At 43.4% G+C, this 13,035-nt stretch overlaps 1 protein-coding gene across 1 annotated transcript in view; it reads left to right on the plus strand.

Moving 5' to 3' along the window:
* Positions 1 to 3,524, plus strand: part of LOC117462630 (uncharacterized protein DDB_G0286299-like) — a 29,233-nt gene extending 25,709 nt beyond the window's left edge. Inside the window, exon 13 of the mRNA XM_071206404.1 lies at positions 3,514 to 3,524. Within this exon, the coding sequence (XP_071062505.1) occupies positions 3,514 to 3,524 (11 nt within the window). The remainder of the gene's footprint in view (positions 1 to 3,513) is intronic.
* Positions 3,525 to 13,035: the final 9,511 nt, after the last annotated feature.

A 13,035-nucleotide genomic window follows, 5' to 3' on the forward strand; every position in this document is an offset into this window, starting at 1 on the left:
GTTGTCACTACAGTAGCTAGTAGGCAGGTTGTCACTACAGTAGCTAGTAGGTGAGTTGTCACTACAGTAGCTAGTAGGTGAGTTGTCACTACAGTAGCTAGTAGGTGAGTTGTCACTATAGTAGCTAGTAGGCGGGTTGTCACTACAGTAGATAGTAGGTGAGTTGTCACTACAGTAGCTAGTAGGTGAGTTGTCACTACAGTAGCTAGTAGGTGAGTTGTCACTATAGTAGCTAGTAGACGGGTTGTCACTACAGTAGCTAGTAGGTGAGTTGTCACTATAGTAGCTAGTAGGCGGGTTGTCACTACAGTAGCTAGTAGGTGAGTTGTCACTACAGTAGCTAGTAGGCGGGTTGTCACTACAGTAGCTAGTAGGCGAGTTGTCACTACAGTAGCTAGTAGGTGAGTTGTCACTACAGTAGCTAGTAGACAGGTTGTCACTACAGTAGCCAGTAGGCGGGTTGTCACTACAGTAGCTAGTAGACAGGTTGTCACTACAGTAGCTAGTAGGCGGGTTGTCACTACAGTAGCTAGTAGGCGAGTTGTCACTACAGTAGCTAGTAGGTGAGTTGTCACTACAGTAGCTAGTAGACAGGTTGTCACTACAGTAGCTAGTAGGCGGGTTGTCACTACAGTAGCTAGTAGGCGAGTTGTCACTACAGTAGCTAGTAAGCGGGTTGTCACTACAGTAGCTAGTAGGTGAGTTGTCACTACAGTAGCTAGTAAGCGGGTTGTCACTACAGTAGCTAGTAGGTGGGTTGTCACTACAGTAGCTAGTAGACGGGTTGTCACTACAGTAGCTAGTAGGTGGGTTGTCACTACAGTAGCTAGTAGGCAGGGTTGGGTTGTAACGGAATACATGTAACGGCGTTACGTAATCAGAATACAAAAATCAAGTAACTGTATTCAGCTCGCGTTACATTTGAAAAACGAGTAATCTGATTACAGTTACTTTCGTAAACCTGAAGTGAATACATCTTGGATTACTTATTGGAATCATTGGTGGAAAGATTTCCTCACAACATTTAATATTCATTACTAAAGGTACAGCCGAATATCACAGCGCACAAAACCTATTACCACCGCAGATGGGCCAAAGAAGCGTTTGAAAAAAAATCGCGGGTCCGCTCGCTCAGTGAAACAATAACAACGAAACATGGAGGAACAAAAGTCTGCGTTTAAATCGCGTGTGTGTGTTTGGTTAAAACACATCAGCCTGCGGTCGCTCTTTAGCCTTACTAATGATTATTTCTGAAAGTAAACAACAGTGAAGGCGGTGCGTGAAAGGCGGTGCGTGAAAGGCGGTGCGTGAAAGGTAGTGCGAGCTCGTCTTCTCAGAGGCTGAGTTAACCCTCCCGCTGCCTCCTGGTGCTGCAGAGATTTCATGAAGTGAAGCAGGTTTTCCTTCTATAAAACAGCTGTGGGCAGCAGATACTGTGAGAGTCACGGATATGAATACATAGATCAAGGCAGACTGGTGCACACACTCTCCTCTCCTGTTTTGCCAATCCGGTGCTTAAACAAATATAGCTCTACACCCCTGGCCGAAATGTCCTTAAAATGAAGTCTGAGTTCGACATTTTAATTCATGTCCTGCCAACATTGGCAGGACAGAAGGCGACACGCCCGTTCTAAGCCGTGTCCCTCACTCCTCACATCCCAAGCTGCATCCCCAAAAAGTTCATTATGTTGTTACATCGTTTCAGATGTTATGTTTCAGTTGTGCTCTTGATAAGCCATTAAAACAGTAAAACACGTTCAGTTTCCTTTTGCTTTTTGTGTCTCCTGTTCACCAAAACATACCCATCTGTGATGGAAAAAGAAAGTAATCTAAAAGTAATCTGATTACGTTACTTTTTAAAGACACGTAACTGTAACTGTATTCGGATTACTTTCAGAGCCATGTAATCAGTAATCAGTAACTGATTACATTTACAAAGTAACCCTCCCAACCCTGCTAGTAGGTGAGTTGTGTTTCAGGATTTGTTAGTGGAAACTGAACATTGTATGACAAGTACATTTTAGTAAATAGATGTAACCAATTTTTTTCAGATTTCACACCACAGAAAATCAAAACGATTCATAAAACCCTGGATATCATAATTGAGCATTTTTAGGGCTTTTAAAAGATTCGTTTTTAGACATTTTATTACCAATCAAGGCGTGATTTTCATGTTAATGAATTCAAATATTCTGTTCCCTTGACCCTACTCTAGTTGCTTCAAATTGCGATGAATTGGAGACGTTTTTAAACTCCGATTCACTTAGGCTGCGGCCCCACGAGGACGAATTCGGTCGTTTGCGTTACTGTTTAGTGTCATATAGACCGTTCGGCCACACGAGGACGACCGAATATGGCACTAAACGACTGAGGAAACGACAACGGGTCCCAAGGTGGATAGAAAGGCATACGCAGCTCTCTGGGGGGTCAAACGGCTCCGTGTGTGCGCCCTATACGGACATTTTCAGATCACTGATAGTGATTGCGCAATAGCCCCGCCTCTCCCCACCTCTTCTGCTCACCTCTGCTTACCCCGCGCCAGTGCTGAAGTGTTTCGCCACCAACAACAACAACAATGGCGGATCGCAGAGTTGCTATCGTGCTCCGGACGCTATTGACCATGCTACAGTTGTTTGTGCAACATCTACAGCAATAATGATGAGGCAATAGCCCCGCCTCTCCCCACCTCTGCTGCTCACCCCCGCGTCAAAGTAAACTGCACCCTGAATTCAGATTATTTATCTTTCTCTCGCGAGTGAAGTCTAATCTGACAGGACGGAGACACGCAGCTCTGCTCCCCTGCAGCTCCTCCCGCTGCAGCAAAACACACACTTCAAGTCAGATCATCACCCTTAGCTATTTTAATTACCTCTCAAACTCCCTAAACTAGTTATAAATATGTTTATTTTTACAGTCGGCCGGGTCACTGATTACTGGATGAGCTGCTGCATGAGACAGACACTGGCGCTGTCCGAAGAGAGGGAGGAAAAAGAGAGGCTCCGTGTATTTTATCATTATATTATATAGAGTCGTTATTCATTTGTTTTAAAGCTCAATAAATAACAAAGAAGACCTTTGACCGGCACTTTTATAATTGTGTCCGGAAGATTTCAACTTTAATACACGCTGACTGGCGAAAAAACTCTGCCCGGTTCCCTCGGCCCCCACCGCGGAGAATAAACAGAAGGGCAACCATGACAACCATGCTTCTTCGCTGCTTTTGTGGAGGAAGTTACAGCGCCACGTACAGGCTCGGCATATGTACTGCAGCTTCTCCAGCGGTTGGAGCTAAACGGAGCGGTCTCGTGTGGGCAGACACTATCCAGATAATTATTGCATGTGGACGGAAGCCGTTTGCGATTGCGTTTGCGTTAATCCTATGCGTTTAGCCGTTTTCGTCCTCGTGGGGCCGCAGCCTTACAGTCAGACACTTTGCAGATCAGCCACGTGTAGAGTATGACAAGCTCCAGTAAAGCGTGAATCTGTGTAATCTAACATTCATTGTTCTCACAGGAGACAAGTGAGAGATTATCGGCATGAATGACTTCTGTTACACAAAACCAATTATGTATAATTACGGGAAAGATTGGTGATGAGATGGAGAGGTGGGAGAGTGACAAGCAGCCGGCAGAGATAACAGCTTCGGGAGGAAAACTGATGTAAGAGCAGGAGAGTTTCACTGTTTAACCACCTGAACACCTTCAGCTTGAATCAGCTCCACTGTAAATACATTTAAGGCAAGATGTAATCTGTGCAAAGTATTCCCTTAGCTGATTGGAAAGAGCATTTGACTATTATGTTTTATACAAAACTACAATGCCAACAGCACACTTTCTGGATTACTGACTCTTTGTTAAATCATTTTAAAGTATTTTAGTATGAGATCAGCACCTCCAAATCTGAGGCCATGGTTCTCAGCAGGAAACCGATGGACTGTCCACTCCAAGTAGGGAATGAGTCCTTACCCCAAGTGAAGGAGTTCAAGTATCTCGGAGTCTTTCTCGAGTGAGGGAACAATGGAGCGTGAGATGGGCCGGAGAATCGGAGCAGCGGGAGCGGTACTGCAGTCGCTTTACCGCACCGTTGTGACGAAAAGGGAGCTGAGCCAGAAGGCAAAGCTCTCTGTCTACCGGGCCATTTTCGTTCATACCCTCACCTACGGTCATCAACAGGGGCGGACTGGCCATCGGGACGAATCCCGATGGGCCGGTACTGAAGTGGGCCGGTCGGACGATGTGGGCCGGCCGGTAACCAGCAGGGCTCGACATTAAATGGCCCGCTGGCCCGGAAGCACTATTTAGACACCCCGGGCCAGCATAACGTACTTTACACTTGCCCGCTCGGGCCACTAAAAATATAAAAATTGTCCTGTGGTATTGGTATTTTGACTAGCAATTTAGTTAAATTGTTTCGTTTATCAACGCTACAATATAGCGTTCCGTGAGTCGGTTGTCGTTGTTGTTGGGTGAAAAGCAAACAGCTGTTTGCTCTGGAGCAGGCTCCGGTGAGCGGGAGCGCGCTGCTTCACTACAGACTATCGCGCCACCTAACCATTCGCCAAATGTTTTTAATACCAGCCGTAACCGGCCAAGCGCCGTGCAAAAAACAATCTTCAAATAAAAGAAAGTCACCGGAGGAGTTAAAGGAGAGTGACAGGGAGCATGAGAAGAAGAGGGAGAGGAAGTTTCAGCCAGCTTGATCGATGGAGTTGGCTGCAGTGACGCGTACTAAAACCCTTTTATAATCTATCGATTAGATTTATGATTCGAAAATTATAAAAGTAGGGTAGACATGTGGAGATTATCCGGCTGAACAAAACGTGCATTTATCAAACGGGTTTGTTTTCCACTGACCTTATTTCCAGCTATTTTCCAAAACCCTTGTCGAGGGAACCAGCAGCTTACTTCCTGGTTCTAGGACGCGTCACTGCACCTCTCAATATGATGCCAATATAAACAAGGTCTTCTGTCGGCTCTGTACATCAATGCCGACCTATGCTGACAAGTAAGTGAAGAGTAGACAATATAAAGGTATTGGCAAAATGTCCCAGCAGTTTAGGATAATGAAGGTTCTAATCAAATCTATTACATAGTCATTACATGTCTAACTCCTAATGACAGGAAGGCAGAAAGTGCATTATACAAATAATAATAATAGCAGACATTTTTTAACAATGACCACAATATCATTATTTTAATAAACCAAATATGAACAATTGAGGAAAATGAGGAAGAACTGATGATTAAAATGTTGTAGTACAAGTAGTAATGTAGTTAGTGCATACATTACTATTGCAACAAATGTGCGGGACTCGATTAAAAAAAGTAATCTAATTAATTAGAGGCTTTGTAATTAATTAATCGAAATTAATCGCATTTTTAATCAAATATACATATTTGACCTTTTTTTTTTGACATTTTGATTTTTGCAGGTCTTAGATGCTGTCTGGTGCATTCTCTAGACTGAATTATAAGATGAACCACCACAATATTATATTGTACAATTTCAATTGTATTCTTCATTTCACTTGTTTGTTTGTTCTTGTTTGTGTTTGCTCGCTTGAATGCCCTGCATAGCTATAAGAAATACTTAAGTTGTTGGTCAAAACACTTTCCATCTGATGAAGGAAAATGCCTTCCCAGATGGAAAAAAGTAGAAAACATTACATTCAGTTATAACTGCCAAAACAAACATTATTTACACTATTATGGCCCCTGTTAAAAATGTTTGTAATGTTAACTACTGTAAATTGGTCGAACGAATGCCTCCTCATCCGGAAGCTGACCGAGCAGACCCGAGCAGCAGTCGAGAGGAGCCGAGCGCATCCGCGAAGCACACGTCAGAGTTCCCGTTAGCCGGCAAATCTAAATATCTTCGGTCAAAATAATTTCCCTTTAGAGCAATACCGCTTCAGTTGCGCCACTTATGTGACAGACAAGAAGAGTATGTGACAGACAAGAATAGTCAACTCTAAATGTCTAACACTTAATGTGGAGAAAGAGATGTCCTGTATGGGTTGATTGTGCGTTGATCTGTTGGTAATGCCTCGGGGTTCCGGTGGGCATGTAAACAAATGCATAATGCTGCGCTATACTTTGTGGCCTCATCCAGTTGCATAGCGACACTTATTGTGTAGTTGTCTTTTAATAAGCAGGTAGTCATATCATTAGCTAGAAGTAGCTGGATCTGATCGATATGGACATTAAACGCGAGTGAAGTCTAATCTGACGGGAGAGAGGGATCAGCTGCTGCTGACGAGTCGAGACTCGACACGCAGCTCTGCATAATCACATGCAGCGGTGAGCGGAACAAAACACACACTTCAGGTTAGAATATCACACGTAGCTATTTTAATTACCTCTCAAACTACCTAAACTAGTTATAGATATGTTTAGTTTTACTGTCGGGTCACTCATTACTGGATCCGCGAGCTGCATGATACTGGCATAATAGATTGCCCGATCGGGCAACCAGCAGGTGAGGCTTCATTGCCCGAGCTAAATACTAGATGGCCCCGGGCCATCGGGCAGTCCTTAAAGAGCCTGTGACACGGTTTTCCCCCATCATCCAAACCCATCAATTTGAGTACATATTGTCCCCTTGAAAACCGTTACTGAACTGATTTTGGATATTTGTACTTTGATAACCATTAATCTGCCTTCAATGTTGACAATTTTCTGGATCTTCTCGCGGATTTTTCAAGTCCCGCCAAATGATGGGTGACGTCATTGCGGGCACAGCGCTCCAGCTGCACCGTCCAGGATCCCAGCTTCTGCATGTAAAGCTTTATATATATACAGTCAGATGTAAACGCACGACGGCGCACACAGCAGTAAGCTCAGACAGCTATGGCAGGTTAATGTTGAACGTGTCTGAGAGCTCATATGAGGCTGAAGGATCGGTTTATGTTGTATCTTCTAAGTTTAGGAATGAGGTGCGTCAATATGGGCGATCATATGGTCATGTAGCCAGTGGTGGAATGGGACTACAAATCATCCCGGGACTCTCGACCGGCCCACTGTCAACGGGGGGAGCGGGGGATGTAAAATACAAATATAATGTATAATGTCTGTGTCTTTGACATTAGCGCTGCTAGCCACCTGTGCCCTGTACTACGAAGCCAGTTCAACAGACCCTGGATATGTTTGAGTAACAAACAAACTAACAACAACAAACTAACTAACAAACGAGATCTCGCTAAGCGGTCCTACGACGCTGGTTATCAACTCGGTAAATCAAGCCAGGGTTTCTCTCTCCAGCTGAGAGCGCGTTCACGTCTAAGACACGAGTGGATCTGACTTTAATTACATTTGTCTCGAGTGTTTCGTCAACATAATGTGTTAAATAATACTTCTGCATACAGTCTGTGACACTGTGAGTGTTGCACGGCCAGATGAGGCTGGAGAAGCTGACTCAGATAAGGAAATATATGATATATTATGATATTATATGATCGATGATCTGATTGATGATGTAATATGAATGATAAGTGCGACACGTCGGCGTCTTCTCTGCATACGGCAGTTTAAACTGTATTTCCTTTATCCTGTAATATGACTTGAGAGATTTAAACTCCGCACACTGAGTGGATCTCTTTTCTATAGACGCCGGAGGCGGGCAGCGTCAGGTAAAAGAAGTTATTTAGCCTTCTCAAACCTGAGCCTCACGCGCCGCCTATGGGGGATGTGCTAGTTACTTATCCGACCGGCCCACTTCGGTACCGGCCCATCGTGATTCGTCCCGATGGCCAGTCCGCCACTGCACCCAGCCCACGTAAACTGTCAACGGGGGGAGCCTCGCTGCGGGGAAACGGTGGACCTAGTGTCCCGATCGGAGTGGGAATAATAATAATAATCCGTGCATTGTATCCATTAATTTCCCCAACATTGTGGTAAAAAACCACACGTTTAATCCACGTTGGTGTACTACAACTACAAAAAGCATCGGTTTGTTTTCTCATCAGGAAATGTAGACCGGCTCAAACAAACGATTTTTAATCATCATCCTCACTCATCATTTAATGTATCATATGTTCGCCGAATTGACATGAAAGCACTAATAAATGTAGTTTCATCCACTTGAGTTTATAACCACAAAAATAATCGATTTGTTTTTATATCACATCCGATGGGAGGAAATTCAGCAGCTCTCACTCCCGATTTTTAATCCTAATGTAATCATCATCTTCACCACGATCATTTATGTTTATGTCGCCGAATTGACATGAAAGCACTGACGAATATGAATATACTGTAGTCAACTTCATTAAAACGTTATTAACGTGCCTAAACTCAGTAATTCACCATTTCTACGCATGACAACACACTTTGTCCGTGTTTGGCTCTCGAAGCGTTCCCGCATTGACGTCACTTCCGGCTTCCCCCAAAACTTCAAAATGAGTGAAGGAATTTCCCCGCGATGTTCGAAATTATTGATATTTAACGAAACGGTATCGCTTTTTCTTTTTTAAACTGACGGTTCGAGATTACTAGTAGCCCAATATTTCATTGCACAACAGTTGTTGGGATGGTGTCACAGGCTCTTTAATGTCGAGCCCTGAGTGCAATCCAGTGAGCTGGTTATTTTCTCAGACGTGGACTGACTTATCCTGGCCCTGAAACCAGTCACCTGGTTGAGTGTGGGTTGGGTCAGGGTGTGGTTCCTTGCACTCGGAGTCGGGCTAACGTCCACGCTAGCTGCTACATGCTTTGCATTTAGGTGATACTTTAGGCTTGATGTGCTGCGGTGATATGCAAATTCCTTTTTGCATAATTTGCACACAACCGTGCTCTTGTCGACGCTTCCATCCGTCCGTTTTTTAAAACAAAATGTCCCATCCACGGGGCCGACCAAAGCGGTCTCATCAGCTTGTTCGTTCATGTTTGACTATTGTTCACCGTGGTTTGTTGTTGTTTGAAGTCCCATGCTGAAGTCATGAACGTTAGTTGGTGCTCCAGTATAATCGGTACACCTGAAACTCATCCAGTGAGAAACGTTCCGCTGTGCAAAAATAAGTGCGATTAAAATGCGTTAATTTTTTTAACGCGTTAATTTTTGTGTAATTAATTAATCTTAATTAACGCGTTAAAGTCCCGGCCCTAGTTAATTTTCTTCATTATTAGTAGATTTTTTTATCTTAAAGGGAAATGGAAACACTTTTCAAACTGCTTTCCATGCGACAATATTACCATTAGGAAATGTATTTATCTAGTCTATTTCCAATGTAAACGATCGAGATACGCGAATTTACTTTTTGAAATACGTGCCTAATGACCATGGGCGCTTCCATTGCTCCGGGACTTTTCCAGTGACGTCACTGATTGGGTACGGCTTCCTGGGCCAAAGCTCAATAACAAACAACATGGCGTGCAATGCACCAGTAGTTTACATTACAAGAAAACGGTCGTCGTCAGGAGTTTATTGTATTGCCGCAGGCTGCACAAATGGATTTTATACGAAGAAGGAAGAAGTACATTTCCATAGGCTGCCACTAAAGGATGAGAAGCTGCTCAAAGTCCAGTCTGGATGCCTGGTTCAATACAAAACATTGGATTTGAAGCCAGGATCTGTTACCACAATATTCGATTTCTCAACGTATGCAGTCGGGAACACCGACCGTCCCAGCACGTCGGCCGCGCAAGACAATGACAGTGTCAACAAACGTGAAGTTCGAGCCACCAAACGAGTTGCTTCAGCTGCCGAGAGAGAGGTACATATTGCAGCACTACCAGATTACTAGCTCACACATGTATTTACTGACACAGTGTGACCTTATTAATTAACGCAATCGCGTCCAAACTAAATGGTAGCTATTATGACGCACAATAGAGAATTGGGGGTGTTCTATAGCTCAACTAATTAAACTGGCATACACACGCTCATCTGTCGAAAACAGCCCTAAAAAGGCTAGTATTGCTATCAATGGATGGTATTGCAGGACCCAGAGCGCACGGAGCACAGAGCGGACAGCAGATAACGGAATTGCAGTTGTATTGCTTATAGATTATCAGAACATTTCAAAGGGGACACAGCCCCATTGGATATTAACCTATGGATTAACTACATCATCGTTTTTATCGTTGTAATGCCATTGAAGACCAGTTTAGACCAGACAATGAGGAAGGTAAGCCGTTAGCCTGGCGTATGTTAGTACCTAGCGCCACTTGTTTTGATGTACGTTTTTGTGGATAACCTCGCGAGTTTGTATCTTTCAGTGTTGAGGTGGGCACCGTTAGATTCTGTGTCTCCTTGCGATCATAAACGATGTGTTGAATGTGCGGCTAGGATAAGTAATAAGGGAGCTAGGAGTGATTTTCGGTGCAGTAATAGGTTAGCATTTTCGCTCGGGGCTAATTCAGAGGCTCACTGTTAGCTTTGTGTTTTTTTAATTTTTTTATTCCGGATCGTATGCCACTCTATTCGACCGAATCGGTTCATAAGCATAGGCCATGGGATGCCTGGTAACTGTAGATGCTTCCACATCAATGTCATCTCCCGACGAATAGTCCGTTGATCTCATTGCAAAATTCCTCCATCGCTGCCATATCTGCTCCGTTGTGTTGACTTCTGGTGGAGCGAAAACACAGCCAGTGACGTCACCATTTGGGACTCCCCTAATGGCTGCGGCCTGGTCCCGGAATTCCCCACCCGGCCGGCGGATAATTAATTTTCTTTTGGCGATTAATATCATATACAATAAATATTACGATCAATATCCATTGTAAAATGAATAAACTACCGGAATATTATAACTGTAATTGGGGTTTCCTTTCCCCTTTAATGTCTACCGCTAGTAAATACCGCTAGTAAATTGTCTACCCCCCCCAGTCCCCCCGACAATTTACTAGCGGTATTTACTAGCGGTATTTACTTGCGGTACCGCGGTGGGCCGGCGGTACCGAAGTGGGCCGGTCGAGAGTCCCGGGCTGATTTGTAGTCCCAGTCCGCCCCTGGTCATGAAGGATGGGTCATAACCGAAAGAACCAGATCGCGGATACAAGCGGCCGAGATGGGTTTTCTCCGCAGGGTGGCTGGTGTCTCCCTTAGGGATAAGGTGAGAAGTTCGGTCATCCGGGAGGGACTCGGAGTTGAACCGCTCCTCCTTCGCTTCGAAAGGAGCCAGTTGAGGTGGTTCGGGCACCTAGTTAGGATGCCACCTGGGCGCCTCCCTAGGGAGGTGTTCCAGGCACGTCCAGCTGGGAAGAGACCAAGGGGTAGACCTAGGACCAGGCGGAGGGATTATATCTCTTCTCTGGCCTGGGAGCGCCTTGGGACCCCCCAGTCAGAGCTGGTTGATGTCGCCAGGGAAAAGAACGTTTGGGGCTCTCTGCTGGAACTGCTACCCCCGCGACCCGACCACGGATAAGCGGGAGAAGATGGATGGATGGAGTATGAGATCATTTCAGTTTTATTGTAATGGCTTCCATGTCATGTGACTATATATATAATTACTACACTATCCCTGAGTTTCTCTCCGTTGGACTCCTTTGTTTACTTCCTGAATATAATGACATCACTATGTAACACTCATGCTTCTATTGGCTAGAATTTGACCAATCACAACAGAGCCGGTCAGCTAACCAATCAGAGCAGACTGGGCTCTGGTTTCAGACAGAGGGTGAAAAGAGGTGCTGCAGCACAGGCAGTATGAGAAAAATAAAGAGCTTTTTGAACATTAAAGCATGGAGACGTGTCCCAGTCAGAGGTGTGAAGTAGTGGAGTACAAATACTTTGTTACTGCACTTAAGTAAATTGTTCTGGTATCAGTGCTTTACTCCACTACTTTGACTTTCTACTTCTTACATGTTAAACCCAAATACCTGTACTTTCTACTTCTTACATTTTGAACTCAAATACCTGTACTTTCTACTTCTTACATGTTGAACCCAAATACCTGTACTTTCTACTTCTTACATGTTGAACTCAAATACCTGTACTTTCTACTTTTTACATTTTGAACTCAAATACCTGTACTTTCTACTTCTTACATGTTGAACCCAAATACCTGTACTTTCTACTTCTCACATGTTGAACACAAATACCTGTACTTTCTACTTCTTACATGTTGAACCCAAATACCTGTACTTTCTACTTCTCACATGTTGAACCCAAATACCTGTACTTTCTACTTCTCACATGTTGAACTCAAATACCTGTACTTTCTACTTCTCACATGTTGAACACAAATACCTGTACTTTCTACTTCTTTCATGTTGAACCCAAATACCTGTACTTTCTACTTCTCACATGTTGAACTCAAATACCTGTACTTTCTACTTCTTACATGTTGAACTCAAATACCTGTACTTTCTACTTCTTTCATGTTGAACCCAAATACCTGTACTTTCTACTTCTCACATGTTGAACTCAAATACCTGTACTTTCTACTTCTTACATGTTGAACTCAAATACCTGTACTTTCTACTTCTCACATGTTGAACCCAAATACCTGTACTTTCTACTTCTTACATGTTGAACTCAAATACCTGTACTTTCTACTTCTTACATGTTAAACTCAAATACCTGTACTTTCTACTTCTTACATGTTGAACTCAAATACCTGTACTTTCTACTTCTTACATGTTGAACTCAAATACCTGTACTTTCTACTTCTTACATGTTGAACTCAAATACCTGTACTTTCTACTTCTTACATGTTGAACTCAAATACCTGTACTTTCTACTTCTTACATGTTGAACTCAAATACCTGTACTTTCTACTTCTTACATGTTGAACTCAAATACCTGTACTTTCTACTTCTTACATGTTGAACTCAAATACCTGTACTTTCTACTTCTTACATGTTGAACTCAAATACCTGTACTTTCTACTTCTCTCATGTTGAACTCAAATACCTGTACTTTCTACTTCTTACATGTTGAACTCAAATACCTGTACTTTCTACTTCTTACATGTTGAACTCAAATACCTGTACTTTCTACTTCTTACATGTTGAACTCAAATACCTGTACTTTCTACTTCTTACATGTTGAACTCAAATACCTGTACTTTCTACTTCTTACATGTTGAACTCA

The sequence above is a fragment of the Pseudochaenichthys georgianus genome, chromosome 17 (genome assembly GCF_902827115.2).
Source record: "Pseudochaenichthys georgianus chromosome 17, fPseGeo1.2, whole genome shotgun sequence".
NCBI classification, from domain to species: domain Eukaryota; kingdom Metazoa; phylum Chordata; class Actinopteri; order Perciformes; family Channichthyidae; genus Pseudochaenichthys; species Pseudochaenichthys georgianus.